The 23,325-nt window shown below is 37.1% G+C and overlaps 1 protein-coding gene across 4 annotated transcripts; it reads right to left on the reverse strand.

Annotated features, from left to right (window-relative positions):
* Window positions 1-60: 60 nt before the first annotated feature.
* On the reverse strand, window positions 61-23,305 carry LOC117208169 (E3 ubiquitin-protein ligase UBR4). Of its 4 annotated transcripts, none has more exons than XM_033449101.1 (40): window positions 23,144-23,305; window positions 22,834-22,931; window positions 22,289-22,743; window positions 21,664-22,188; window positions 21,423-21,586; window positions 21,106-21,340; window positions 20,901-21,018; window positions 20,276-20,430; window positions 20,032-20,200; window positions 19,714-19,943; window positions 19,510-19,633; window positions 19,023-19,249; window positions 18,433-18,642; window positions 18,132-18,319; window positions 17,916-18,057; window positions 17,493-17,770; window positions 15,111-17,368; window positions 14,812-15,014; window positions 14,559-14,718; window positions 13,047-14,428; window positions 11,877-12,034; window positions 11,620-11,766; window positions 11,472-11,504; window positions 11,096-11,297; window positions 10,827-11,016; window positions 10,350-10,739; window positions 9,683-10,269; window positions 9,456-9,572; window positions 9,035-9,247; window positions 8,269-8,445; window positions 8,010-8,184; window positions 7,777-7,927; window positions 7,304-7,682; window positions 6,913-7,215; window positions 6,595-6,827; window positions 2,073-6,456; window positions 1,445-1,899; window positions 1,013-1,337; window positions 750-909; window positions 61-500 (listed from the first exon to the last, which is right to left on the reverse strand). In XM_033449101.1, the coding sequence occupies exons 1-40, from the start codon at window positions 23,263-23,265 to the stop codon at window positions 439-441; spliced, it is 16,284 nt and encodes a 5,427-aa protein (XP_033304992.1). In that variant the 5' UTR covers window positions 23,266-23,305; the 3' UTR covers window positions 61-438. The 4 variants fall into 4 exon arrangements, with proteins under 4 accessions (XP_033304992.1, XP_033304991.1, XP_033304993.1 ...); XM_033449100.1 differs by having other exon boundaries at window positions 20,276-20,451; XM_033449102.1 differs by lacking the exon at window positions 11,472-11,504 and having other exon boundaries at window positions 20,276-20,451.
* Between the last annotated feature and the right edge of the window lie 20 nt (window positions 23,306-23,325).

A 23,325-nucleotide genomic window follows, 5' to 3' on the forward strand; every position in this document is an offset into this window, starting at 1 on the left:
TTGTACCTCTTTATTTGCAAATCAGGATGCAGCATAAATAAATATTACTAGGCCGAAGTATAAATTATAATACGATATTTCTTATTTTATTAAAGCATATTTTTTTTTTAAACGTACAATTGTGGAATTGAATTACAACACGCGATACACTGACTGGATTTTTGTCTATCGAAAAAGCAAACGAGTAACTCGCAATTTACAGAGCGAGTATATTAATTGGAATTATTTCCATTTATTAATGACCGAGATAATGAAAGGAACTTAGTAAGATGTATAAGAGTGTGTTTGTGTAGAGGCGCGCACGTGCACGCATATGTGTATGAGCAAAGAAAATAACATTGAAAATAAGATGAAACTCGAGAGTTTGAAGAAAGTCGTTATACTTTTATGTAAAAGAGCGCATTTCCTTTCAACAGCATAGCATTCTTCCAATTTTTTTTAACCGAGTTTCTTCAAAATATCACTTATATACGTAGGATCCGTTATTTCGTCCAATAAACCTAAAACAAATATCAAAAAAATTTATTTGTATTTAATACATTTGTTTTCGTCTATACAGTAACAATCAAGAATCGTTCGAAACATAAGATACATTGGGTATGATAGACATGATATATTGATTAATGCTAAGTAAAAATGAAAAATGAATAATTTTTTTACTAGAAAAATGCAATTTTTCTTACACAAAATAAAACACGGTCAGAAATTCTTCTATCATGTGGCTTTATGTCATTTCTTTTTTTACTTACCTACAACATCACAAAATTCTTCGAAAGATGTGCAAGGTAACAGTTCATCGCGGTACGTAGCTAACACACGTTCCGAGGCTTTTAACATGGCTTCATCATTATGTCTAATATATTCAGCCAAGACTGATGGCCACTGATTATCGGACAATACGTTAACTTTCTGCGATGAAATGAATAAAAGATGATAAGATTAAATAAAGGATTATTCAAAACATTATATAATCAATAAGGAGATGTAGACTGAATAAAGAAGAAGAGTGTACCTTGAAGAAATTGGCATAAATACAATCGACTAGACCAAAGAAGATTAAGGCGCTTTTATATACCGCGTAATGCTTAACGGTAATGTCGACAATAGTTTTTGTTGGACTCGATGGTGAAACATATCGCTGATGGGCAAGAACAATTAATCTGTTTAGATGAGCAATTCTGTATGTTTTCCAACGAGCTGGTGTATGAAGCAAAAGAGACATCGTGCATTGGTAAAATGGTCCTTCTGCTTCGTAACAATTTTCAAGCCAACTAGAACCTGGTAGCGTTTCTAAATATCCAACTAACGTTTTGTCTGCCCGAGTATCTGCTAGCGTACTAGAAAAATATATGATTCATGAGATTTAAATGTTAATGAATAATAAATGTAGCACATGCGAGAAGAAATAGAAAGTAAAATTAAATAAAGCTGCTATTCGACGTACGTGTTGATTACGTAAAGTGCTGTGTGAATTAAATAAGGGATCAAGTGCATATTCGATTGTGGACCGCCTCCGCCACTATCTTCATGAAAACTCTTCTCTTGAGCGAATCGCAACAGTAGCAATTTTAAATCATGGACAGTGGATGGATAAGATATATCGCGATGGCTGGTACACTCTTGCAGGTAAGTATTATGTCTTGCTAAACAACTAGCAAAAGCAGATTCCAATACTTGAGGACCCCATAGTGGTAAAAGTCCATTGCACTTAGTATTCGCATTCTGCAACGCTGCACTCTCCCACTCATCCCTGCCGCGTGCCAGTCTTACCGCAGACATATGACAGTCTACATGGACAACATTGAAATGTGTAACGGTAGTATATCCTACTGTCTTCCTTTGTTTCGTTTCAAATTCCTCAACGTTGCAACGTTTCGAGAAGGTATAAATAGCCAAAACCTGAAAACCAATTAAGTAAATAACAACGAATAGCTATGAGTGTATGTAAGTATCAATAGGAAACTCGAAAATAATTACAAAAACTTAATTAATCCTTAGTTGATACATGCTAATAAGAGAGAAACATAGCTCTTTCGAGATCTCTTAGTCTCTCAACGAAATTTCATCCTTACCATGTTTGGCTTGAATTTGTATCCTTCACGACAGATTACGCAGACCAATCCCGTTTCATCACCTAAGTCTTCCATTTGTTGAAGGATTGCTCCGCTAGCCACCACTTGACCTTTGTCGTTAGTTTGCATACCTAACGCACCCAACTGTCTTTCTCTCATCGCCATTGCCAGACGTTTCTTCTCGCTACGCGTATGCTGCCGGGCCTTTTCGATTAATTCGGCAACGCGTTTGTTCGTGCATAACGCTTCCAATAAATTCTCTGCTAGAGATCCGACATGTTCATCTGAAGATACTTGTTCCAATCTGTGTATTATACTAATAGTAAACTGTGACACTGCCAACTGTGTTGGTTCATGATCGGTTGCTAGGCCAGTTAAGAATCGTAAGATATATTTGAGTGCCGGTTTTGATATATAATCCTTTAATTCATCGCTGTCCGTTCGTAATAGTGTAGGTTTAAGGCAAGGAGCCCGCACGGTTATATATTCGAAAGCATCTTTTACAATCCCCATGCTTATGATGTAATCTTTTAGAGTGTTCCCAATAGCGTTTCGTTCGATAGCTTGAGTTAGAATGCAAAATAGCTCGAGCTTTTGTTCATCCTCTGGTGTATGTTCGTGATCAAATTCGTAAAAGTCTAACACGGGTTTGAAATAATCGCAGAGGAGGGCCATTTTCTCGCGATTTCCATATGTCAAAGCGGCTAATACACGTGCGAGTTGTGGTAATACATTGCTTTGCCTGACCGCGGTCGATTGAGCGCAAGAAAGAAGCGCTTTTATGTGCTCCGGGCCACTGGATGTCCGTGAAAAAGCTTCGAGCGTAGATAATGATGCATGCGTTAAGATCGTTTCTATGATTTCCAACAGCTGTTCGGTAATTTTTGCCTGCCAGTTCTCAGATTCGGTTGCAAGACAACGTTGTAGAACGTCCAAAAACACCATCACCGCTCCCAATTTACTTAAAACTTCTTGATTTTTTTTCACCTTGACTGAGAGTCGGAACAGTTTAAGAAGGACCTGAAGTAATGGTCGAGCTCGATTTACATTTTGTATTGCCGCTAATCGGTTTACCATTACTTGAAGACCACCGCAATCCGCTAAAACGTTCGCCATTTTATAGACTTCTTCGTTGTTTACCTCTTGTTCGCTGTTTGCATTTAAACTTTCAACAAACTCTTCAGTCGCGTCTCCAAGCAATCCTCGCATTCGGTATACCACGCGCATAGCATCGCATTCTCCGCCTTCTGGTACCCAGATCTTCTTGTAGACCTCCTTTACAGGCAAATCAAGACTGATTATTTTATTGTTAACTAAAAGCTCCATTCCATTATCATCCTCCAAGAGAGCGATCAATTCGCAATCTAGGCAAATTTTATTCTTCACGTCCCGCATAAGTGGTCCTAAGCCAGGTTCTAAACTGCTATAAGGATTTCCTAACATTCTACCTTGAAGAAAATCTTCTTGCTGCGAATCTTTCTCTAGTGTCAGATAAAATTCTCCGACATCATTTTCCTCCGGGTAAATGATGGAACAAAGCCTTTCAAAGATGAATACCGGTGTACGCACATCCTCGACGCTATATTTTTGCACCGTTTCCACGCAGATTGCCATGAAAGCTTTTGTCTCTTCTTCGGTTCCAGTGGTCATCTCTTCAAGGAGCTCCAATAACTTTTTCTGTGTGTCGTCGATTAATCTTGTTCGCTGAACGACCAATCTTCTTAGGGAAAGATAACCATTGAGCACAGCACCTACCAAACGGCTTTTATATTGTTGTTTAATATTTTCTTGTTCGAGGAATGTTGCCATCAGTTCGGTAAGCATTTTCAATGAATAACCTTGTGCCAAATCACTGGTCAACGTCGTCTCTTCCAGTCGATGGAGCTCCTCGATTTCCCTCGTTAATAAATCCGCGAGTAAAGTCATAACTCCTCGTACTGCTAAGAACTGCTTCCATGGTGGCTGTCTAATTAAACTTTGGTACAATGTCAGAAATTCTGTACTACTCTCACCGGCCGTACGTAATTCCTCTAAATAACATGTAAGCAATACGAGCACTTCTTTCTTTCGTTCCGTTCCCTGACAGAGGCTTTCTATCATATTACAAGCAACTTGTCGCGCCAGTCGCGAACTTGGATTAAACAAGACCTCCTTTAACCAGGCTCCATCAGCCAATTTTAGCGGTTGGATACCTTGCGCACCTCTTAAGTACCGATTATGCCATCTATGTCCGTATTTCTCCATTAAATAGAGCGCTCGAATCTCTTCCTTCTTCAATGGTTTGCTCGAAGATTGTTGTTCCATTTTCCTCGCGGCAGGCATACGACGAATCCATTCGGAATATGAGTGCTTTGGGTCACCATCCAACCATTTGTTTACGTCGATGGTAATACCCTCAGTTGGTTGAACGGTTGCTAACGACTCCACACCCCTGTCTTTAGCTTTTTTTGAGACTACTGGTTGCTCTGGTTTTACCAATCCTTGCAATATCTTTAAACACGGCAAAATAATGCTTTCCATCACGACTGGACTTTTCGATTCTTTACACGCCATCAAGAATAACTGCATCACGCAACGCAGTTTCTGTTCCCAACAGGTGTCCTCTTTCTGAATCAAAGCTGCTAGTAGCGCCATTTCGTGACGTACAGCCAACGATAAATCCGATGTAATAACGCGACCACGAAGCGTCAGAGTGATTCGACCAGTCAACAAAGAGCAAAGTTCTTTAGTAGATTGCGCATTGTCTCTGGTAACTAGACACAACAATTGTCGAACTTCTTCCTGCATTTGCACGGTACCTTTGCGTAAATTATGCTCGACCAGCTCCTGTATTAATCCTTGTTTACATAGAACCTCTTTAGCTACCTGATTAGTAGCAAGAGCACGTAACAGAGTCAGACAATGTTCCGTAGCTGCGGTCGCACATCCATAACAACGACCTACTGTTTGCGGATTCACGCATCCGACAGCAGGCAACTGTTGATGTGGTATCGTTGATGCCGTTATTGTTGCCGATTGGGGAACGGTCATCATCGTCGGCGCTGTCGTTGCTGTCGTTGCTGTTGTTGTTGTCATTGTTGCCAAAGATTCTTCTTTGCCTGCATTACTACTCGTCGTCGTCGATGTTGTATCATTACTTGACGAGCAACCAGCAATAATTTGGTCTCGCTGTTGACGATCATATGCTACAAGTTCTCGTCGGCAAGCCAAAACTCTTTGTATAATTTTACTCAATTCTTCGAAAGAAGTTTTACATTCGCCACAGTATCTTTGAGCAAGCAATTGTATGGCTCTGTTTACTTGAGTACCGCCACTTGATACTTGGATAGCGGCTGCCGCCGCTGCCGCTGCTGCACCTTCTTCCACTAAACCACGGTCCAATCGATGCTCTGATATTTTAATCAATAACATTTCTAACGTTGGCTTGTTTGAAATCAGAGTTTTGTACACTCTGTCAGCCTTCTCGAGCAAAGTGTTAATCGTCGCTACCGTTTTTTTTCGATCATCATCGCTTTCGATAGGATCAACTGCGCAACAGGGCCTTCCAGTAAGTGTATAATCGAACTTGGCGTATTTACAGAAACCACAAGCATGGCATAAAAACGGGTCCTTCTCATCATAGTTGATAGCTCTGCACTTGTGACATTGGAATACATTTTCTCCGCAATTACCGCAAACACCGGGATTCGCAGGCACGTTTGCGGAACATCGTGGACACTGTAAGGTCTCCGAAGAAGCCTGTATATCCTCGTAAAAATCTGCATATTCGATCATCAAATTGCAGGCAACAATCGGTAACGGGAATTCCATTTTGATTTCTGTTTGTCCTTGAGCCAGCGTTATCTTTTTAGCTTTATGCCACATGGCGGGTTTATTTTTCAGCTCGACTACCGCTTGAACCGATCTATTGTTATAATATATGTTAATCGTACGCACCATTTTTGTTCTCTTCAGGTCGCCTATGCGAAGAGTTATGCGACTTATCGTATAACTACCGACTAGTTTTACAATCTGTGTGGTTGTGGTGAATTTCGAGTCAACTTTAATCGAGGAAAGCTTGATTGTTGACATTGATACCTCGGGATTATTGCATACCAAACAAGGCTCACTTTCCAAATAATATCCATCCAATTCGACAAATTGAGCAAGATTCGCATACAGATTCGCATTCGGGTGACGTGCGAGTAACTGATTCTGTGCGCGTAGCACTGCAACTGCCTGCTCCATATACGTGTGCATCTTTTTACTTGCATGCTGGGTTTTTAGGGAAAAGTAACCAAGCAAATCGACGAATTGTGCCGCTTTCCGACCATAAGCTGGCAACAAAGGCCATAAACGCCACAGTAAGTCTAGTAGAACTTCTTGATCTGCTGGACCAGAATTTCTGCGTAGTGTACAATTGAAATACAATTAGATTTAGAAAAACAAAGAAGAAAAAATGGAAGAAAAAAGAAAGAACAAATAGGAAAGAAAAGAAAATTAAAGAATGTGAAGGTTACATAAAAAATTTAAATTTGCTTACTTATAAATAGCCAGTATCAAAGAATGTGCTTGCCAACGAACATTTGTATTGTTCGTTTCGAGTAAAAATGTTTGAATAAATTTCGTCAACAGGTTTGGAGAAACTTGCTTCTGAATTTGTTCGACTAATGCCAAGCATTGAGCTTCCTCGAATTTAGCTTCCGTATCCGAATCTTCTGATTTTTCTCGTTCTCGCCTTTCTTTTGAAGTTACTACAGTCCCAGATTTCGGTTCCTAGTAAAGCAAAAGAATAACCTATTTCCTTTTCTATAATAATTCTTTTTTAAAAAATGAGACTAGACATGATATCATCGCTTACTTTCGTTTTAGTATCTTTCGTTTCTTTCGATTTATTGCTTGAACATATAGCACACTGCAAAAGTTGCAATACTGTGGGACTAACGCCTTCATCCAACAACGTTGATACAGTAAGCAAATAAGAGAGTACTGTATTCTGTTTTAAACAGAATCGCTGCCAATTTCCTGTGCGACTTGTGGCAATTTCAACACAGCATTTCAGGTGTTCGATTAAATCTACTAATGAGTCATATGGTAAATTGATGGAATGTGGACGCGATTGAAGAGGATCGAATCCACCAGCAGTGCAGCATTGTTGGACTGACTAAAAGGTGTGATAAGTGCAATGTAGTACTGCATGAGTAACTCACACATATAATATAATAAAAATCCCAACAGCAAAGTCAACTTACCTGAATATGCGAGATTAGAGCATGCAAGTCACGTAATTGTCTGTACTTTTCTTTATTACCACAAATAAAGAGTAGTAATTTGCGTACTTGTCTTCTAACGAGTGGTGCTTGATAAGACATCATATACTCGCAGAGATAAAAATACCAAGGTTGTTCAAAAGCTGACTGTGTTGAATTGCTTTCAGCATATTTGTATACTTGATAGGGTAATCGTAACACCATTTCCGTTAATAATTGCGGATAAGGTTCAAATATATCACCAGCATGTCCCTTAACATGTTGTCGCAAAAAGAGCGGTGACATGTCAGGTAGTGAGGTTGTAAGATGTTCTTTAAGCAATTGACCACCAAGTATAGTATCGCTTTCTTCGGTTGATGTTCTATAGAAGAAGGAAAAGACGCATATAGATCAGTACATGCTGGATGTGTTCATTATGTCATATATTTCCATATAGATGTTTATTGATATCATACGTTTTCCAATATTCTAATAATGCTTTTAGTAATGTCGAACAATAATCAATTACTCCAGCTTTGCTGAGTATCGAGGCTGCCATTTGAGAAATAAAATTTGAACTTTCCGCTTGTGTTTTAGCAGTATGTTTCGAGCGAGACATTAAAACGCCTGTAATAGATAAACAAATTTTTAATTTATGTTATGATTAAAGATAAACAGATCAATGTGCTTTCATCATTAAATCACTCACTTAGTAACCGCATAATAACCAAATGAACTTCTCGCTTGTTAGTACGCTGCCATATATTATTTGTATCCGGTTTATCCATTTCTAATTCTGTTACCAATATTCGAAGTAGTCTTTCAACACAAGTTTTATCTTTCTCTTCTTGCCCGTCTAAATCGGCAGTTAACATTAATAAAACCTAAAGAATATCTTGCATTAAGTTTAATAAAGAAATTATACATATCAAAGGACTTGGCCAAAATATGCAGAAAAATAAGCAAACCTGCATAAATGGAACAGTCAAAACACCGGATACGTTCGTTAAATTTGGGACGAACCGCATAAGCTTATCGAGCAATAGTAATCGTATTGTATGCAGTTTTGCAGTAGTTTCGCAGCTTGTGTCATTTTCTTGTTCCGTGGCGTGTTCTTGTTCTGTACCTTCTTCTTGCTCAGTGACCTGTCAAAAAAAGTAATTCTATTGTATAACGGCAATTCATCCATAGCTCATTTCTGTTACAGAGCAGTAAAGAGCATCAATATAATGAGAGGAAAGAAGAAAAGAGGGAGAATGCGAATTACCTACGGTAGACTTTCGTTTTGAACATACCATATCTTAATGTAGATATAACAGTAATTGAAAAATACAACCTGTAAAGGGTGTTTCGAGACGCGATGCGCGAGTACGAAGGTGTGTGTTGGAGAACTGAATACTAAAACTGAAACTAAAACTAATATCGAAATTGAAACTAACACTGAGACTGGAACTGGAATTGAAACTGAAAGTGAACCAACTTTAAATACAAACGCGTCTGTCATATCGAGAGTCTACCGTTAAAAAAAAAGTTGCACGAACAACGAACGGACGAATGTATATTGGGGAGGGGCGAATGGACGAACAAGATGAATGAAACGCAGGCGACACTTGGGAAAAGATCAGAAACAAGTATTTGTTGTTCACCACATAATCATAGTCATAATATACTGAATACAGAGTAACGATGAAAAACAGTAACGCCAACGACGAACGCAGTGACGGAAGCACTTACGGTGAAAGCCGCGGGGACACCCACGGAATTAGTTTCGGAACGTGGTGCTTGGTTGACTCCAATTCCTCCAATCGGAGGTATAGAATCGGGACCATTGTCTCCGTACGCGGAGCTCCTTCCCGATACATTATGCTCCCCCGTCATGCTGTCTACAGCACTTCCTCCGCTCTCGCTTCCACCGCTCTCGCTACCCTTGCTACCACCACTACCACCCTAACATAAAATATATCCCAAACATTACACTACCATCTACGATAAAATAATCTCCCTCCCTCCGCCCTCTCTCACTGTTTCTCTTCTTCTTTGCATTGCTCATTACCAATAAACAAACAGCTACGAGAGTAAACAGCATTGAAAGTAAACACGACAAACACAGTCTCAACTTGCTGTCGATGGTTGAGAAAACCGTACAGTAACTCACTTGTTCTGCCGGAGATGTACGCAGCGTACTGCCATCTGTAGCTGCAGTTGATCCCTCGTCATCTGAGCCTCCAGCAGAAGCAGTCGTGTCAGAGTAGTGACCTCCACCTTCTTGACCCTGGGAAGGGAAGAAAGTTCACTGGTAAAAAATTAGATTTGACTGAAATTCCACTGAAATTCTTTTTCCTTTTTCTCTTAAACATATTCACTTGAAATTTCAATTCTTACCGAATTTGTATTTTGAACTTGAACCAAACCTTGCGCTGCTAATACTTGTAAACTTTCCAATGCTGGTCCATTTAAATTTTGAAGGTTTTCCAATCCTTGTAAGTTCGAAAGACTTTGTTGGAATCCTTGTTGTAATACTTGCAAATCAGCATTTCCACTTTCATGATCTTGTAAACTAAGTGCGATTGCCAATTCCACCATGGTTTCGTCGTCGGTATCTGGTGGTACGTCTAATATCTGTGGGAAACTTCCTGAACCGAGCAACGTTTCCAAAGGATTTACCGCCCCCCTTGCTATCGGTCCACTACTACTACTGCTACTGGTACCAGCACCACTAGTGCCACCAGCTGAGTTTCTACTTGTAGTAGTGGATACCGCACTAGTTGTAGGAGTAGATGAATCTTGATTATTATCTGCTACTAACATAACTGCTAAGGGATCAACCACTGACGACCCTATTGATTCTATATCTAAATGTTGTTCTGTTTCTCGATCTGTTGTCGACGCTGTTGGTGTGGTTGTTGGCAATTCTCGATGAGATGGCACAGATGATGTTGTTGGCTTTTCTTCTGTATCCGCAGCCGTTCCTTAATTAGAATAAACTTAATTAGAATAATGATCAAAACTATTTATATTTACACATATGACATCTCGCTATTTCCTTTACCTGGTGTGCTACAATTTGGGGGACTTGGTATATAAACTCTTCTTCTTTTGTACCTTGGTCGAAGTACGCGGATTATTGCCTGTTTAACAGTGAAACTGATGGTCGTATCAGATGATAGTAATAATTGTAAATATAATTTAGCAGCTAAGGGAATATTCTTTTCCACATCACATGTCGTAAATGCGTGTATTATTTCGACAATGGCATGAATCGTTCCTTCGGCATGAGTTAATCCTGGGACTACAACCGGTGCAAGGGCCATATTTTTTGGATAAGCCATATGCAAAGACCACAGCATTTCCATAAGTTGTACTACTAAATGTTGTTGACTTTCATCAGCGCTTTTACGAGATTGGCTAATACTTTGTCGATCGTTTTCAAAAATTGGTACTAAATCCAGAAGCAAAATGTAACATTTATTAATTATTGCACAAATGGACTAAGTAGCTTTCTCTTAATCAGTGATAATAATTTTACCATTGGTTTCATCTATTGGTTTGTTCGTGTATTGATCGGTAAACTTGGCAAGATTTTGTGGTCGTGATATGGATATACTCCGAACTATAAGTACCAGCCTATAAAAGTTTTCTGCATCTATGTCACGAGTGTCCTCAAGTTCTCTCATAGATTTCAACGATTCCAATACATGTGATAGCAATACATGATCCTAAATAATAGTAACAATCACAATGACAGCAATAATAATAATAATAATAAAAGACATATTTATATTTAGTGAAACTCACCTTGTGAAAATGATATGCTTGTTTGGATGAATGTAAAGCGGCTAAAAGCGCGGTTGTATGCATTTGTACAGGTGGGGGAGTCGGTAATATGAGCAGTTGCGATGCTACCTCGATAGTTGTTGCTTTCAGTGGTAACTTGTTCTCGTCATTAGAGGGTACATTGAAAGATAATTCCAAAACTTCTAACATACCTGCGATCATCCTAAAATTAATATACTTCAAATAATATCATTTTTCATAGGAAGTTTTCTGTAATATTCTATATAGTATATAGTGTATTTTATATGAAATTTTATATATATATATGTATCTAATTCGAAAGTTTTTCTTACTTTAATTAATCCATAAATGATTAATTACTTCAAGTTTTCCTTACCTATCAATATCAAGGGAATTGTCCTTTGCTGTGCTAAAGCATTATGCAACGATAAAAGATTTCATTGTACATAATTAACAGATGTATGTACATTAAAATAGAAATTGTATATATATGTATATATTTTTAATTATTATTGTATAGATACCTATCAACGGAGGACAAAGATGTAGGTGCAGATAAGGCACTATCTGTCTCGCTATTTATCGTGGTGACTGGTGCAGACGTTGATTGACCTGTCGGAACATCTTCTATTTCTTCAGGCCAGCCAAATGCGTCTTTCGTCTTACCATATCTAAATGTAAAAACATTAATAAAGTCGAGAAAAAGAGAAAACAAGAAACAAGTGATGAATGAAAATTAATTTATCATAACAATACTTTGTCGTTACAGGTTTTTACATACATCTTAATACAATCCACCATAATGACACCTTCAGGATCTTGAGACGGTCCAAATGTAATAGTTAATTTTTTATCAGCCTGAAGACTTTCCTCTCGAGTTAAAGGTATGTCAAACCAACGGCTTCTACTTAAAGTTGTGCGAATACTTCTACCAAACACCTGTAAACAGAGTATTTTATATATGTCGGGTTTACATTAGAATTAGGGTTAGGGGCGTGAAACGAATCTTCGTTTGGGTTACACGTTGTCGTTATGCAATAGAGAAGACATTGACTAGTGCAAATACGATTATTATAGAACCGGACAAGTAACCGTGGTAGTTAGGTACTCGAGAAACTAATGACAATGATCCTAGGTTCAATAACGAATCCGCGGTCGACGGGATGATAGATGAACGCACTCACAAAATCTAAGTCGGATGCGTAATATTCACTAGTCGTAAAGGGTTACTCCTTTCATCAGTGAGATCGCGAGCGAGAATGCCTTTCCCGTCCCGATGATCCCACAGAGGAAAACTATAATGGGGTGTGTCTAAGGACACGAGATCATCGGATTCGTCGAGAAAAGCCTTTGTTCAGAAAGTTAGGGAAATTGGCGTTGCTGCTAATTGGTCAATCTCCATATCGGTGGTTAGAAAAAGATGCTAGCCGCCCTCGAGGGAAAGTTGCTAGTGGGAGACGCCGCTCGTTGAAAAATAGGTCTCCCCTATTTTCCCGTAGTTGGGACAAAGACTGTTTGTCTGTTTGAAGGACTTTAGTTGACTAAATCTTAAGATTTATAACGGGCCCTCGAGCTAGCCGAACATGTACTGCGGAGACGCATCGACATCTGGCAATCATCTTACTCGAAGAATAGGGTCTGCGTGTGGCGAGCCACGGGACAGAAACCGTTGGAATGTTTACTGTCGCGTGTCGCCACGAATATTTCTTTTAAGGAGAGCTATAGAATTACTCCATACCTTTGTTAGACAAAGCGTTCATCCCGTGACCGCGGCTACGTTTGGCGACTGACTGTCGCCTCGAGCCCAAGCTCATTATCACAACTCTCGAACAATTACAATCGGATTGAATAACTACAATTGTTCAATTACAGACTCCGGTGTTCTTTCATCTCCGACATATATATATACAAATGAAGCATTGAGTAAAGTTGAAGATCGAATTAGATTTACCTCAATGTAAACTGGTGCTCTTTGAACGTCTTGATTTCCGAGTAATACTCGAATTCCCGTCATAACCAAAACAGCGTCATTATTAGTAACTTCAACAATGAATCCCATTGCTTTTGTAGAAACAACATACATTCCAGTTGTATTGAGCCTATGTTTAATTTGGGCAACGTTGTAAATTTGTAGCAAGTCATTACCACCGAATTCCACATCATTCATCACTTGACAATGTTCGAAAAAGTCAATAGGAAAAGTGACGGATCCTGTTGGTTTTCCCGTTTTGATGGTTTTCTTTTTTCGAGCCGGCTTAACCGTGGCCATCGTACCTACTGGTTGAACAGTAGGAGACATCCAATAGCCAGTTTGTTCCATTCCAGCCATATAAATTCTCAAACTTCCGTCTTCACATAATAGAATTAAAGTCGTGCGATGCTCGGCGTTTGAACTCGGATGTCTTATGACAACCATGTCCATTATTTTAGCCTTAGCAGGAATAGCTTTAATTTCTTGAATCATTATTGTATCAGGTTTAATCATTAATATTACAGGATTATTACTCGTTTCTAAAATTGAGCAGATCAATCCAGGATGATTGGGTACTTCACTCCATTGACATAATGGTTGTGGTTGATTGTTGTTTGATTTGTTCCCATTCGAACTTTTGTTACCAGTAAGATTAATTTGAAAAACAGTTGTTACATCAGTTTCCATGTATTTAAGAGGTGCTATGAAACTTTTACCACATGCGTAACTGAAGAAGAGTAATTGTAAAGCATGCGAATAATAAATCGACACACCTCCACCGCCAACTTGGCCATTATCTCTTATTTCTGGATGATACACGTCGAGAGTATTCGTTACATAGAAAGGTCCGTACTTTGCTGAGCTTACCTCATCCATCGCTTGACCATAAATATAACCGGCCGAAGATATTATCAACAAATAAAATATACCATCCTCTGCATGCATAAATGTACAATCTCTTATCTTTCCGGTAGGCACTAAAAAATAATATTGAGGACAAAGAGCGTCTTTTCCAAGATCATAAATCTTTACGAAGTCTACGGTGACCAGAGCAAGTTGAGTTTGAGATCCAGGCAGCCAAATTGCTTTTATAATAAAATTGCCAGTTTCCAATTGAGGATACAGAACTAAATGATCTGACACGGTTCCAGAAGTATTAAAAGTTAATACGTGACAATCTTTAAAACCACAGACTGCTAAGAAATCTTCATTCCATTGGTTTCCAGTTACAGATAATACGGTAAAGGGTACCGGAGCAGAAGCAAGTCTCGTTAATGTTAATTTTCTCTTCGACGAATCAGGTTGTTTCAACAATGCGCCCAATTGTAACACTGTTATTTTTCCTTTCTCGTGTGAGACCGCTATAAAAAAGAAAAGAATATGTATGTTATACACGAATTATAGTAAAATAAATGAATCAATACATACATCATCAAGCGATACATGAAAGATCGAAATAAAATGCGAAGATACGGATACAAAATCACTCACCCAAATGTTGTCTTTTACCATGTGGGGACGATAGACAACACATTGCAACGCGACGTATCATATGTGCAGATAACAATTGTCTAATAGTTTGTCCTTGTTCTCCCGAGTAATTCATTCGAACATTTTCAAATGCTCCTTCTTGGGATCCCAATGTGGGAAGCTGAAATTAACATCACACAATAATGTAATTTTGTTAATTCCACCGTTATAGACAATGAATCCTTTGCCATTGCCAGAAAACGAACGCACATACCATTAACTGATCGGTATATTCAAACTTTTTATCCACCGTGTGTAATTGTTTAAGTGCCATTTGAGCGCGTGCATGACAACCAATTGCTGAGTTTTTTCTACACGATGCATCTACTGCCGGTAGTAAAGCACGTGTCAGATCTACCAACGACGATACCAAACCACTTTTCCAAAGACAACCTTGTATCCAATCCTTCGATGTTTCTGTTCAATGAGTTATCAACCAGGTTAATGAGAATTCAAAGCAAATAAAAGAATTGTCCGATCGAACAAAAAATGAGTACAAGCGAAAATAATTACCTAATTGTTTAGCCAAATACGCATGTCTCTGTTTGTCGCGTCCTTGTCTCTCTTGTTTGTCAGACAAATATAAAGGGCTCGAAGTTCTTCGTCGTAAACTGCTTGTGAGGAATAGATCTCGATTCTCAACAGACGTACCAAGCGTATTCCCGTAACTTGTACTAGCAACGCCGGTCGAAATGCTGGTCGATGCAGCTATATTTCCAGAACCGACAGCAGATGTGTTGGTCTGATGTTCCGATGATTGAGGACTTCGTTTAGTTAAAGCTTGACAAAAACCGTCATTTTTTGCACCGCAGTCACAAAAGAAATTTCCATATTTCGCATAGGTAACATCATGTCCGCGATGACAAACGCGAGCACATACTGTGCAGACTCCAACTCCGTTTACCATGTTGCAGGTATGACAGTGATACCAATGTTGATTCATGAACTCCTTTAGCGTGATGGTGAACGTACATAACTTGTTACAAAGACTGTCGTCATCAGAATCGTCAGCCGCACTATCTTCATCTTCGTGTGGAATATCGTCTATCCAATCGCTATCATTCACATCATTAACTGGAGTAGCACCTTCCCATGGTGGACTAGTTGCTCGATCTTGTGATTGCATTAATTGAGGACAAATCGCACTTACTACATCTGCTACATAATTCAGTATACAACAGCCAGCTTCGACGAATGGTAACGGTTTATCCAAACTTTGAAGATCTTTATTCATCAATTGTTCCTTGCAAAGTTCAATCCATTCGATTGCGGCTTTAAATAGTAAAGTGTGTCCTTTCTCGGAACCAGCGTCGGCTAATGTGGACATAACGTTCATTAAATCGGAGAATCCGTTGCCTTCAATCGTTGGAGAAAGAATGTGATAAGCTAATGGTATGAGGGCTCGAAGAATCGTAACAGGTACACCTTCATCGACGCTGCTTTTCTCTTTAACTATATAATTTGTAAGCGCTCGTAAAAGCCGACTATTTTCATGCATCGAATGTTGCTGTTGAAGCTGTTGTTGTTGCTGTTGTTGATCATCAGTGATACTTGTCGATTGGTTATTGCTAGCTGAATCGTTTGATAGCGAAATTAACCATCGATCTTGTTCATTATTCGGTACATTAGCAACCTCGTCCGATTTCGGGGCATCTTCGGTTGTATTAGCAACGGCAACCAACGCATTTGTAGTTACCATCGTTGGTGTTTGTACGTTTGTCAACGATGCATTTGGAGAAATACTCGTTGCTCCTAAAATAATTTGTTTCAACCATATTTGCAACTTTTCTGGCTCTACATGAGCTAAATTCGATACGGATCCGCAAAGACGTTCTAATGACCCGTCACTGCCTTTCTCAGCTGTTTTGAACAATGTGTTGAAAAATCTTAAAACGTGGGTGGCAAATTGTTGTGAAGATTGTGAAGATGTTATAGATAACAATACAGAAACAAGGGATCGATTGGTGTTTGGTGCAAAGAATAAATCTAATGCTTTGCATCCGACCGGTTTTTCTAATAGTTGTTCCCAATATTTAATACATCGTTTCATGATTTTTTCATTAACGGTAATATTGACGGGATCTTGGGTGTCATTCGTATATTCGATTATCAAATTATATGTACGGTGCAATACAAAAAGATGTTCTCGTAGTTGTCGTGCTTCACTATCGCTATCGCCTAGCAGTTTTGTCAAAGCCTTGTTAGTCATATCTTGAAGATAATCTGTGCGAGCATCCATAGATAGTGCAATAAGAATATCCAATGCTTGATTATGCACGTCCGTGTTTTCTGGTGCTGTTGTAGGAGTTACATATTCTACTATAAATGTAACTAAATTGCGCAACAACTTTTTCAAAGACGGATTAATAGAAAACGTCGGATATTCAGAAAGTGAGCTGATATGTTGACACACAGTAGCCAGAATGTAACTCTCCGCTGGTATAACGTCATTCGTATAAGTGTTCCAAGGAATATGGACAACACTGATAGATTTCCATTTATCTATGACAGATTTTACAGAATTTGGTAAAAACGAGATCAAGGACGCTTCAGTTGACCAATTTGCACTTGCCATTGCAATGATATCGTCAAGTATAGAATAATCTCGAGGACCGTATTTACCATCTACTTCGAAAGATTCGAGCATCTCGTGCAATATATTTGATCGACACGAGTATAGAATCGATTCTGTTAATGAGAGAACATGTGGTAATATACTGATCATCATTTTATTTGCATTCGTAGTTCCGGATTCTGAACTTTGTGTGTTTCTGTACAAAGAATAAATTTGAGTTTAAGACGGGCCAATAATACTTGAAATTAAATAAAGAAAAAGGTGTAACAAATATAGGTTCAACAGGTGTATCGTCAGAGAATATAATCACTTTAACTTACTTCGAACTCTCGATAGTTTCATTTTGACTCTTCGATAGATTTTCGTAAAAAAGAATTTGTAATTTGCCAATAACTGCAGCCAAAATACACAATGAGCTAAGTTTAGGTAACGCATTTTTCGGTATTATTTTATTGTTATAGTTAGTTTCTGGTTTCAATGCCGTAATGCAATTTTTTGCGACGGTAACATCATATTTGAGGGAGTTTACAGTAGATGATACCGTTTTCAAAAGATTTCTCGCATATTGCGCATACATTCCTTGTCTGATTAGACAATCCTGTTAGTAGAAATAACAATTTTATAAATTTAATTAAATATTCCGATAACATAGCAATTTCACTTAATTGATTTAATCTTAATTTATGATTATTATAATAAAATTATAGATATTATGATAAAATATGATTAAAATCAAACATTACATTCATCCAACTGGTAAAAGTTTTGCATGCGGCTCTAGGTCCCCAAATTAAAGAATATAATAACATTGGCCCAGCAGGAATTTCCTCACCAAGAGCCAGTTTATCCATATATAGAGTAGATGGTGGTAACATTAGCAATAATCTGTTAACAATTGTTAACTGTCAGTAAGTTTGAGTATGACATTCCCTTAAAAAAATATATCGTGTATTACTTACCGCCAACATATGGAAAAACAATAACGAATCGCACATAATCCTATGAAAGTGGGCGATTTATCTTTACCATCACTACTAGTCCTCTTTTGCATATCAGCTTGATTCAGTACGTTCAAAATATCTATTAATGCATCAACCAAAAGAGGATATTTCATTTTATCTGGTGCACCCAGTATGAAATTACAAGCCTATAAACATACATACAATATACATGCAATTAAAAATTATATTATAAATAGAATTAGAAACTTAACGAAGAATTGTTTTGTAGCAATTTATCAATAAACCATAATATACCAACCACCCCATCCAATTTTGGAGTATCCTGATTATTGAAATCTGTAGTAGAAAGATTGTAAAACCGAGGCTTCATTGAGAATTCATCTTGATTACCAATTTTACGATAATTGTCTTCAATTACTGTCCATGGCGTAAAAATACGAGCCGTTTGTTTATTACCATCTTTTGCATCACAAACTAAACTCGTCGCAGAAAATAGATTCCATCGAACCTATGTGTTAATCGTACAATTTATAAATTATTAATAAATTCATATATGAACATCTCATACTTAGCTCATGATGGAAATGTACAAGATTTTTACTACCACTCAAATGTATCTTTCAATTTGGTGGCCCTGGTATCTTGTCGCGTTTTGCTCATATATAACAAACACGTCATTATTTTCGCATTTTACGCATTCACGTTATCTAACGCAATATTAATAACGTGTACTCTTTGTAATCCCGTTAAAGAACATAATGATATAAATGAAAATATATAATATGAAAATGAAAATGAAGAATGAGATGAGAATTATGAAAAACGGGAAATAATACTAAATGCTTTTTATAGTAATAATATTCAAATCACCAGAATAAGTTTACTTACTTGTTCAAGTAATGCGGGTGGAGCATCATAAAGATGTTTCATCATGTATTCAAGTAGTAACAATAATCGTGACAGATGCAGTAACTGAGAATCTTTCATTGGAGTTTTAACAGCTTCGCTACAACGCACAGCACCGCTACCGGTTACAAGTAGTACCGATTTCTTTTGCATGAAATTAAGAGAGTGGAATAAAATCAAAACTAGTTGAGCGTGTTCCACGTTCAAATCTGCAAATATTGATATAAAAAATGTTATATGTTCTGCCAGGCAAAATGTAAAAAAGTTTATGATTTAATTCACCTTGTATTAATAAAACGTGTTTCAGTAAAAGGAAAGAAAGATATTTCTATTCAATTAAGAAAACAAAACAGAAACAAGCAAAATACAAAACACCATATAGATTGGGTTTGAGTAATATTACCTGTGTATATACTTATTATTGCTTATATATTACACGTGTATAAAAACACGCATCGTTCCTTCTTACCTTCGTTTTCTGCCTCAAATGTAGAGGGTGGATTGCATACGTTTTCTACTATAGTTGTAATCAAACGATGCCATATGCTTATACAAGCTGCTTCTTTCTCTGCTCGAGGTTTTAGTAAAAGAACCTATCATTGACAATGCCTATAATTAGTGAAAGTTATAAGATTACATGAAATCATACGCCCGATATGTAATAAAACCACACCTGTGCCAACACACTTAATGTTCTCGGATAGACTTGAAGGGGCCAAGTACATGGAGTTGTACTTTCTGTCCCAGACCATGGATTTACACCTAAATGCTGGAGAAGGGTGTTTTGTAAACTTTCGCTCAACGTATTTTGAACAAGTAAATTATGCGTGTAAAGACTCAAAGCTTGAGAAAATTCAGAATACATAGCACCCAGTGTGGCACCGTAGAATACCGATATAGTGCCTAAAATGGAATGCATGCTTTGTAGCAGTACTAATCATATGAATGTGTAAACACTGTATGATTATTAAACAAATACATAAATACCTACCAGTCTCTGTCCTAGCAGTCTCATGATCTAAATCTCTAATTATTGCCGCTAATATAACCATCTGTTGTTCAACTAAGCCATTTACCACATATTCGCGAACATATGAACTTCTATTGCCAATCAAATGTTGATTCATGAATTGAAAAATTTTAGTAGCCAATGATATATACTGTAATTGAGAATGAAACTAATTACTCTAATATCTCTTACTGATTTTTGCAAAATGAAAAATGAATTCACTTACTCCATGAGGTTCACGATTATCAGGAACAATAGTAGTTACAGTTCGTTCAGCGTTGGTTTCATTGTTGGGTTCTTTTGTACCATTCGCCGGTGATCCATCAGATGGGGCAATTGTTTCCTCAAACCATAAGCCCAAAATAGGTTCGCTGTCCTCCTCTATCGACATAACAGTTTTTTCTGTATAGCGAGAAGACGCATTTACACCGTTAATCATCTGCTTATGTAAATGATAAAATTATAAAAACAACAACTTTAAAATTATGTACTTAAAATATGTATCACGTGAAATATACACATGGCAAATGTACACTTTATATATATAATTTTTTAATTTTTCTCTTAATATATTGTATTATACTATATATATATATATATATATATATATATATATGAAATTTATTGACTATTATTTTATATCTCTTAATAATGTAGTGAAATAATAGAATAGAAAAATATTTAGGTTCTTTTTATATGATCCAATGAACAACTCTGTATTTAAATACATAAAGATATTGCCAAAAGTATAATTCGTTTTTCTTTTCCTTTTTTATTTATTTTCGTTATGATTACGAAAAAAAAGTAATATAATTTCGATTTTGTGTATTGCACAATAAATATTCTTTTACCTTCATCAGTAGAATTATCTGAACAACTTAGTAAATCTTCATAGTAAGTAGTAGAATCAGATTGACTTAAAGCATCGCCTTCAAATGGATGTTTTTGTATTCTCTTCAAGGTACACGCCTACAACATAAATTGATTGAGCAGGCGTTAATAAAAATACTGTATTAATCAAAAACAAGTTGATGTGCGTTATTACTACAGACTGACCCTTCTGTAACTTATAGTGGCTAAGTAAAATAATAGATGATTAAGTGGTACAGCTTGTAGAAAAGTAACCGCCCTTTGAAGCGCGGTAGCAGTGGAAAGTATATCCAATGGAGCGGGTTCTGGCGGAGTAGAAGAATCGGCAATTGCTTCGATCGAAACATCTTCTAACAGAGCACTCATTAATGTAAGCGCATGAGAAGCTAAAGCGACTGAAAGTACTCCAAAACCTTGTTGTCTGAAATACAAGAATTTTCAATTACTTTTCGATTCTAATCAATCATTAAAGTAGTAGAAAGTATAAAAGTTCAATATCTTACATTTTCATAAGATTGACGCGAATTGTTCCATCACGTACTTTACTAGGTGATTTACCCTTTTCCTCTTTCCCCTTATCCGTCGCACTTAAACCACTCACTGTAAGTTGAGCTTGTAAACCAGCCACCAATAACCATACTCCGATTAATAGATGATTTTGCAGAATCTATTATAAATAATCAAATTATTTGCACTGTTACATGAACAAACCAATTTTTGCATTGAGTGAAAATAATTTCTTACATGACCTCCGGCGCGTGTGCTATTTTTAATTACGTTTGAGACTAAACCAAATATTTCGAGGCTTTTTTCAACAACGGTAATCGCCAGAGTATCATACTCCTCTTCTGCAGTTTTAATACTTGAAGCGGTTTGCGTTCCAGCAGAGGTATTTGTACTACACTTCGGTGACACAGCATTCGTTATTCCGACAATACTTGATGCAGTCGCGTATACAATCGAGCAATATAAACAAGACATGGTCAGTAACGATAATTTTTCTAATTTACTTGGAGTTAATGGTTCTAAGAAAGACAGAGATATTACGTTGTGAACGATATTAATATCGTTCGACACAGAATGTAAATTATGACGTATAGCATGTGCGTCAGAGGCATTCACGGGTAAAGTGAAACTTTTTTTATGTAAATATGCTTGATATTTGCGAGTATAACATGACAAGTGAGGAAGATTTAAACACATATCTAACAGCGTGTCTCCTACATCCATATTTCGAAGAATATTTATGTTACTTGTAACAAATGTTGTCTGCAAAATAAAAATTAAATTTTTAGAATGAATATATTACCTTTGTCATTAATCATAGATATATGTATATGTTACATATAAACTGAGTCATAGAAGATACCTTTATGTCTGAATGAACATCATTAACAACACTGTCATTCGTAGTTTTCGTTGCACTCTCATTAGAATTTTCAACAACAACAGGCATTGATATTGTAGAACCTTGTAATGGCATAGTCAATTGTTCTAGAATACTGCCGGATAAATCACATTGTATTCGTTCAGAATCTTTAGATGATTGAGAAGTATCCTTTTCAGCTTCTGGGGATAACTGTGATTTAATGTCATGTGGTATGTCAGAATTTTTTATCATAGCAATCAAGGCTGCTTCTTCAGTAGATGAAAGTAAAGATTGTCCAGTACAAAGTGCAAGAATTGGAAGCAGTAGTTGTTTTGTACTTAAGACAGTAGGTGTCCCATTTCCTAACTGAACTTGATGATGAGATAATTTATCCATAAGACGAAGAAGCAGAACTCTACATGCTTGACAAACTATAGATATTTGACTTTTGGAAACTATAAAACCACAAAGAATTAGTTAAGAAATATATACAATTCGTTAGAAAACTGTTCCTTACAAAGACAAAACAAAGATTCAAAACTTACATGTATTGATGCAACTACAGAAATAATCTGCTGCAAGAATTGCCACAGATGTATAAAAGGTATCATACAGCTCTCCTTTACAGAGGAAGTCATATTCGCTAAAAATTATAACAAAGATAAATAAAACTATATGAATAAACGATTAAAATTAATAACTAAAAAAATAAAATATTTTTCAGGGTTGTCATTGGAAACATACGACCCTCTCACTCTCTCACTCTCTCTCTTTCTCTCTCTCACTCCGGAGATTATAATCAAAATAATTTCTTGTACCTAAATCGTTTTAATTTAAAAACGTTACGAGTCTTACCGTATAACAATGCTTTTTGCCAATTCCAAGATATCATTTTTATCGAATGATCCTTGTGATATTGCTAATAATGGTTTCGTTACTGCTGACCATGAATAGCTACCACGAATCTTGGTCGCCATTTTTGAAACTGTTCGACTTTGTTCGAACCTATCTTTTCTTTTTCCACAGTGGTACTTTAA

This window comes from Bombus bifarius, unplaced genomic scaffold (genome assembly GCF_011952205.1).
Source record: "Bombus bifarius isolate JDL3187 unplaced genomic scaffold, Bbif_JDL3187 scf7180000008056, whole genome shotgun sequence".
NCBI lineage: Eukaryota > Metazoa > Arthropoda > Insecta > Hymenoptera > Apidae > Bombus > Bombus bifarius.

Bases quoted from the DNA above. Each gene is read 5' to 3' on its own strand.
- LOC117208169 (XM_033449100.1), bottom strand. From the start codon at position 23,265: ATGGCGACCAAGATTCGTGGTAGCTATTCATGGTCAGCAGTAACGAAA. The intron at 20,452-20,900 runs GTAAAAGAATAT...CTCGCTATACAG, and splicing joins AGATAATTCTACTGATGAAG to AAAAAACTGTTATGTCGATA. The intron at 20,201-20,275 runs GTAAGTGAATTC...TCTCAATTACAG, and splicing joins ATAATCGTGAACCTCATGGA to TATATATCATTGGCTACTAA.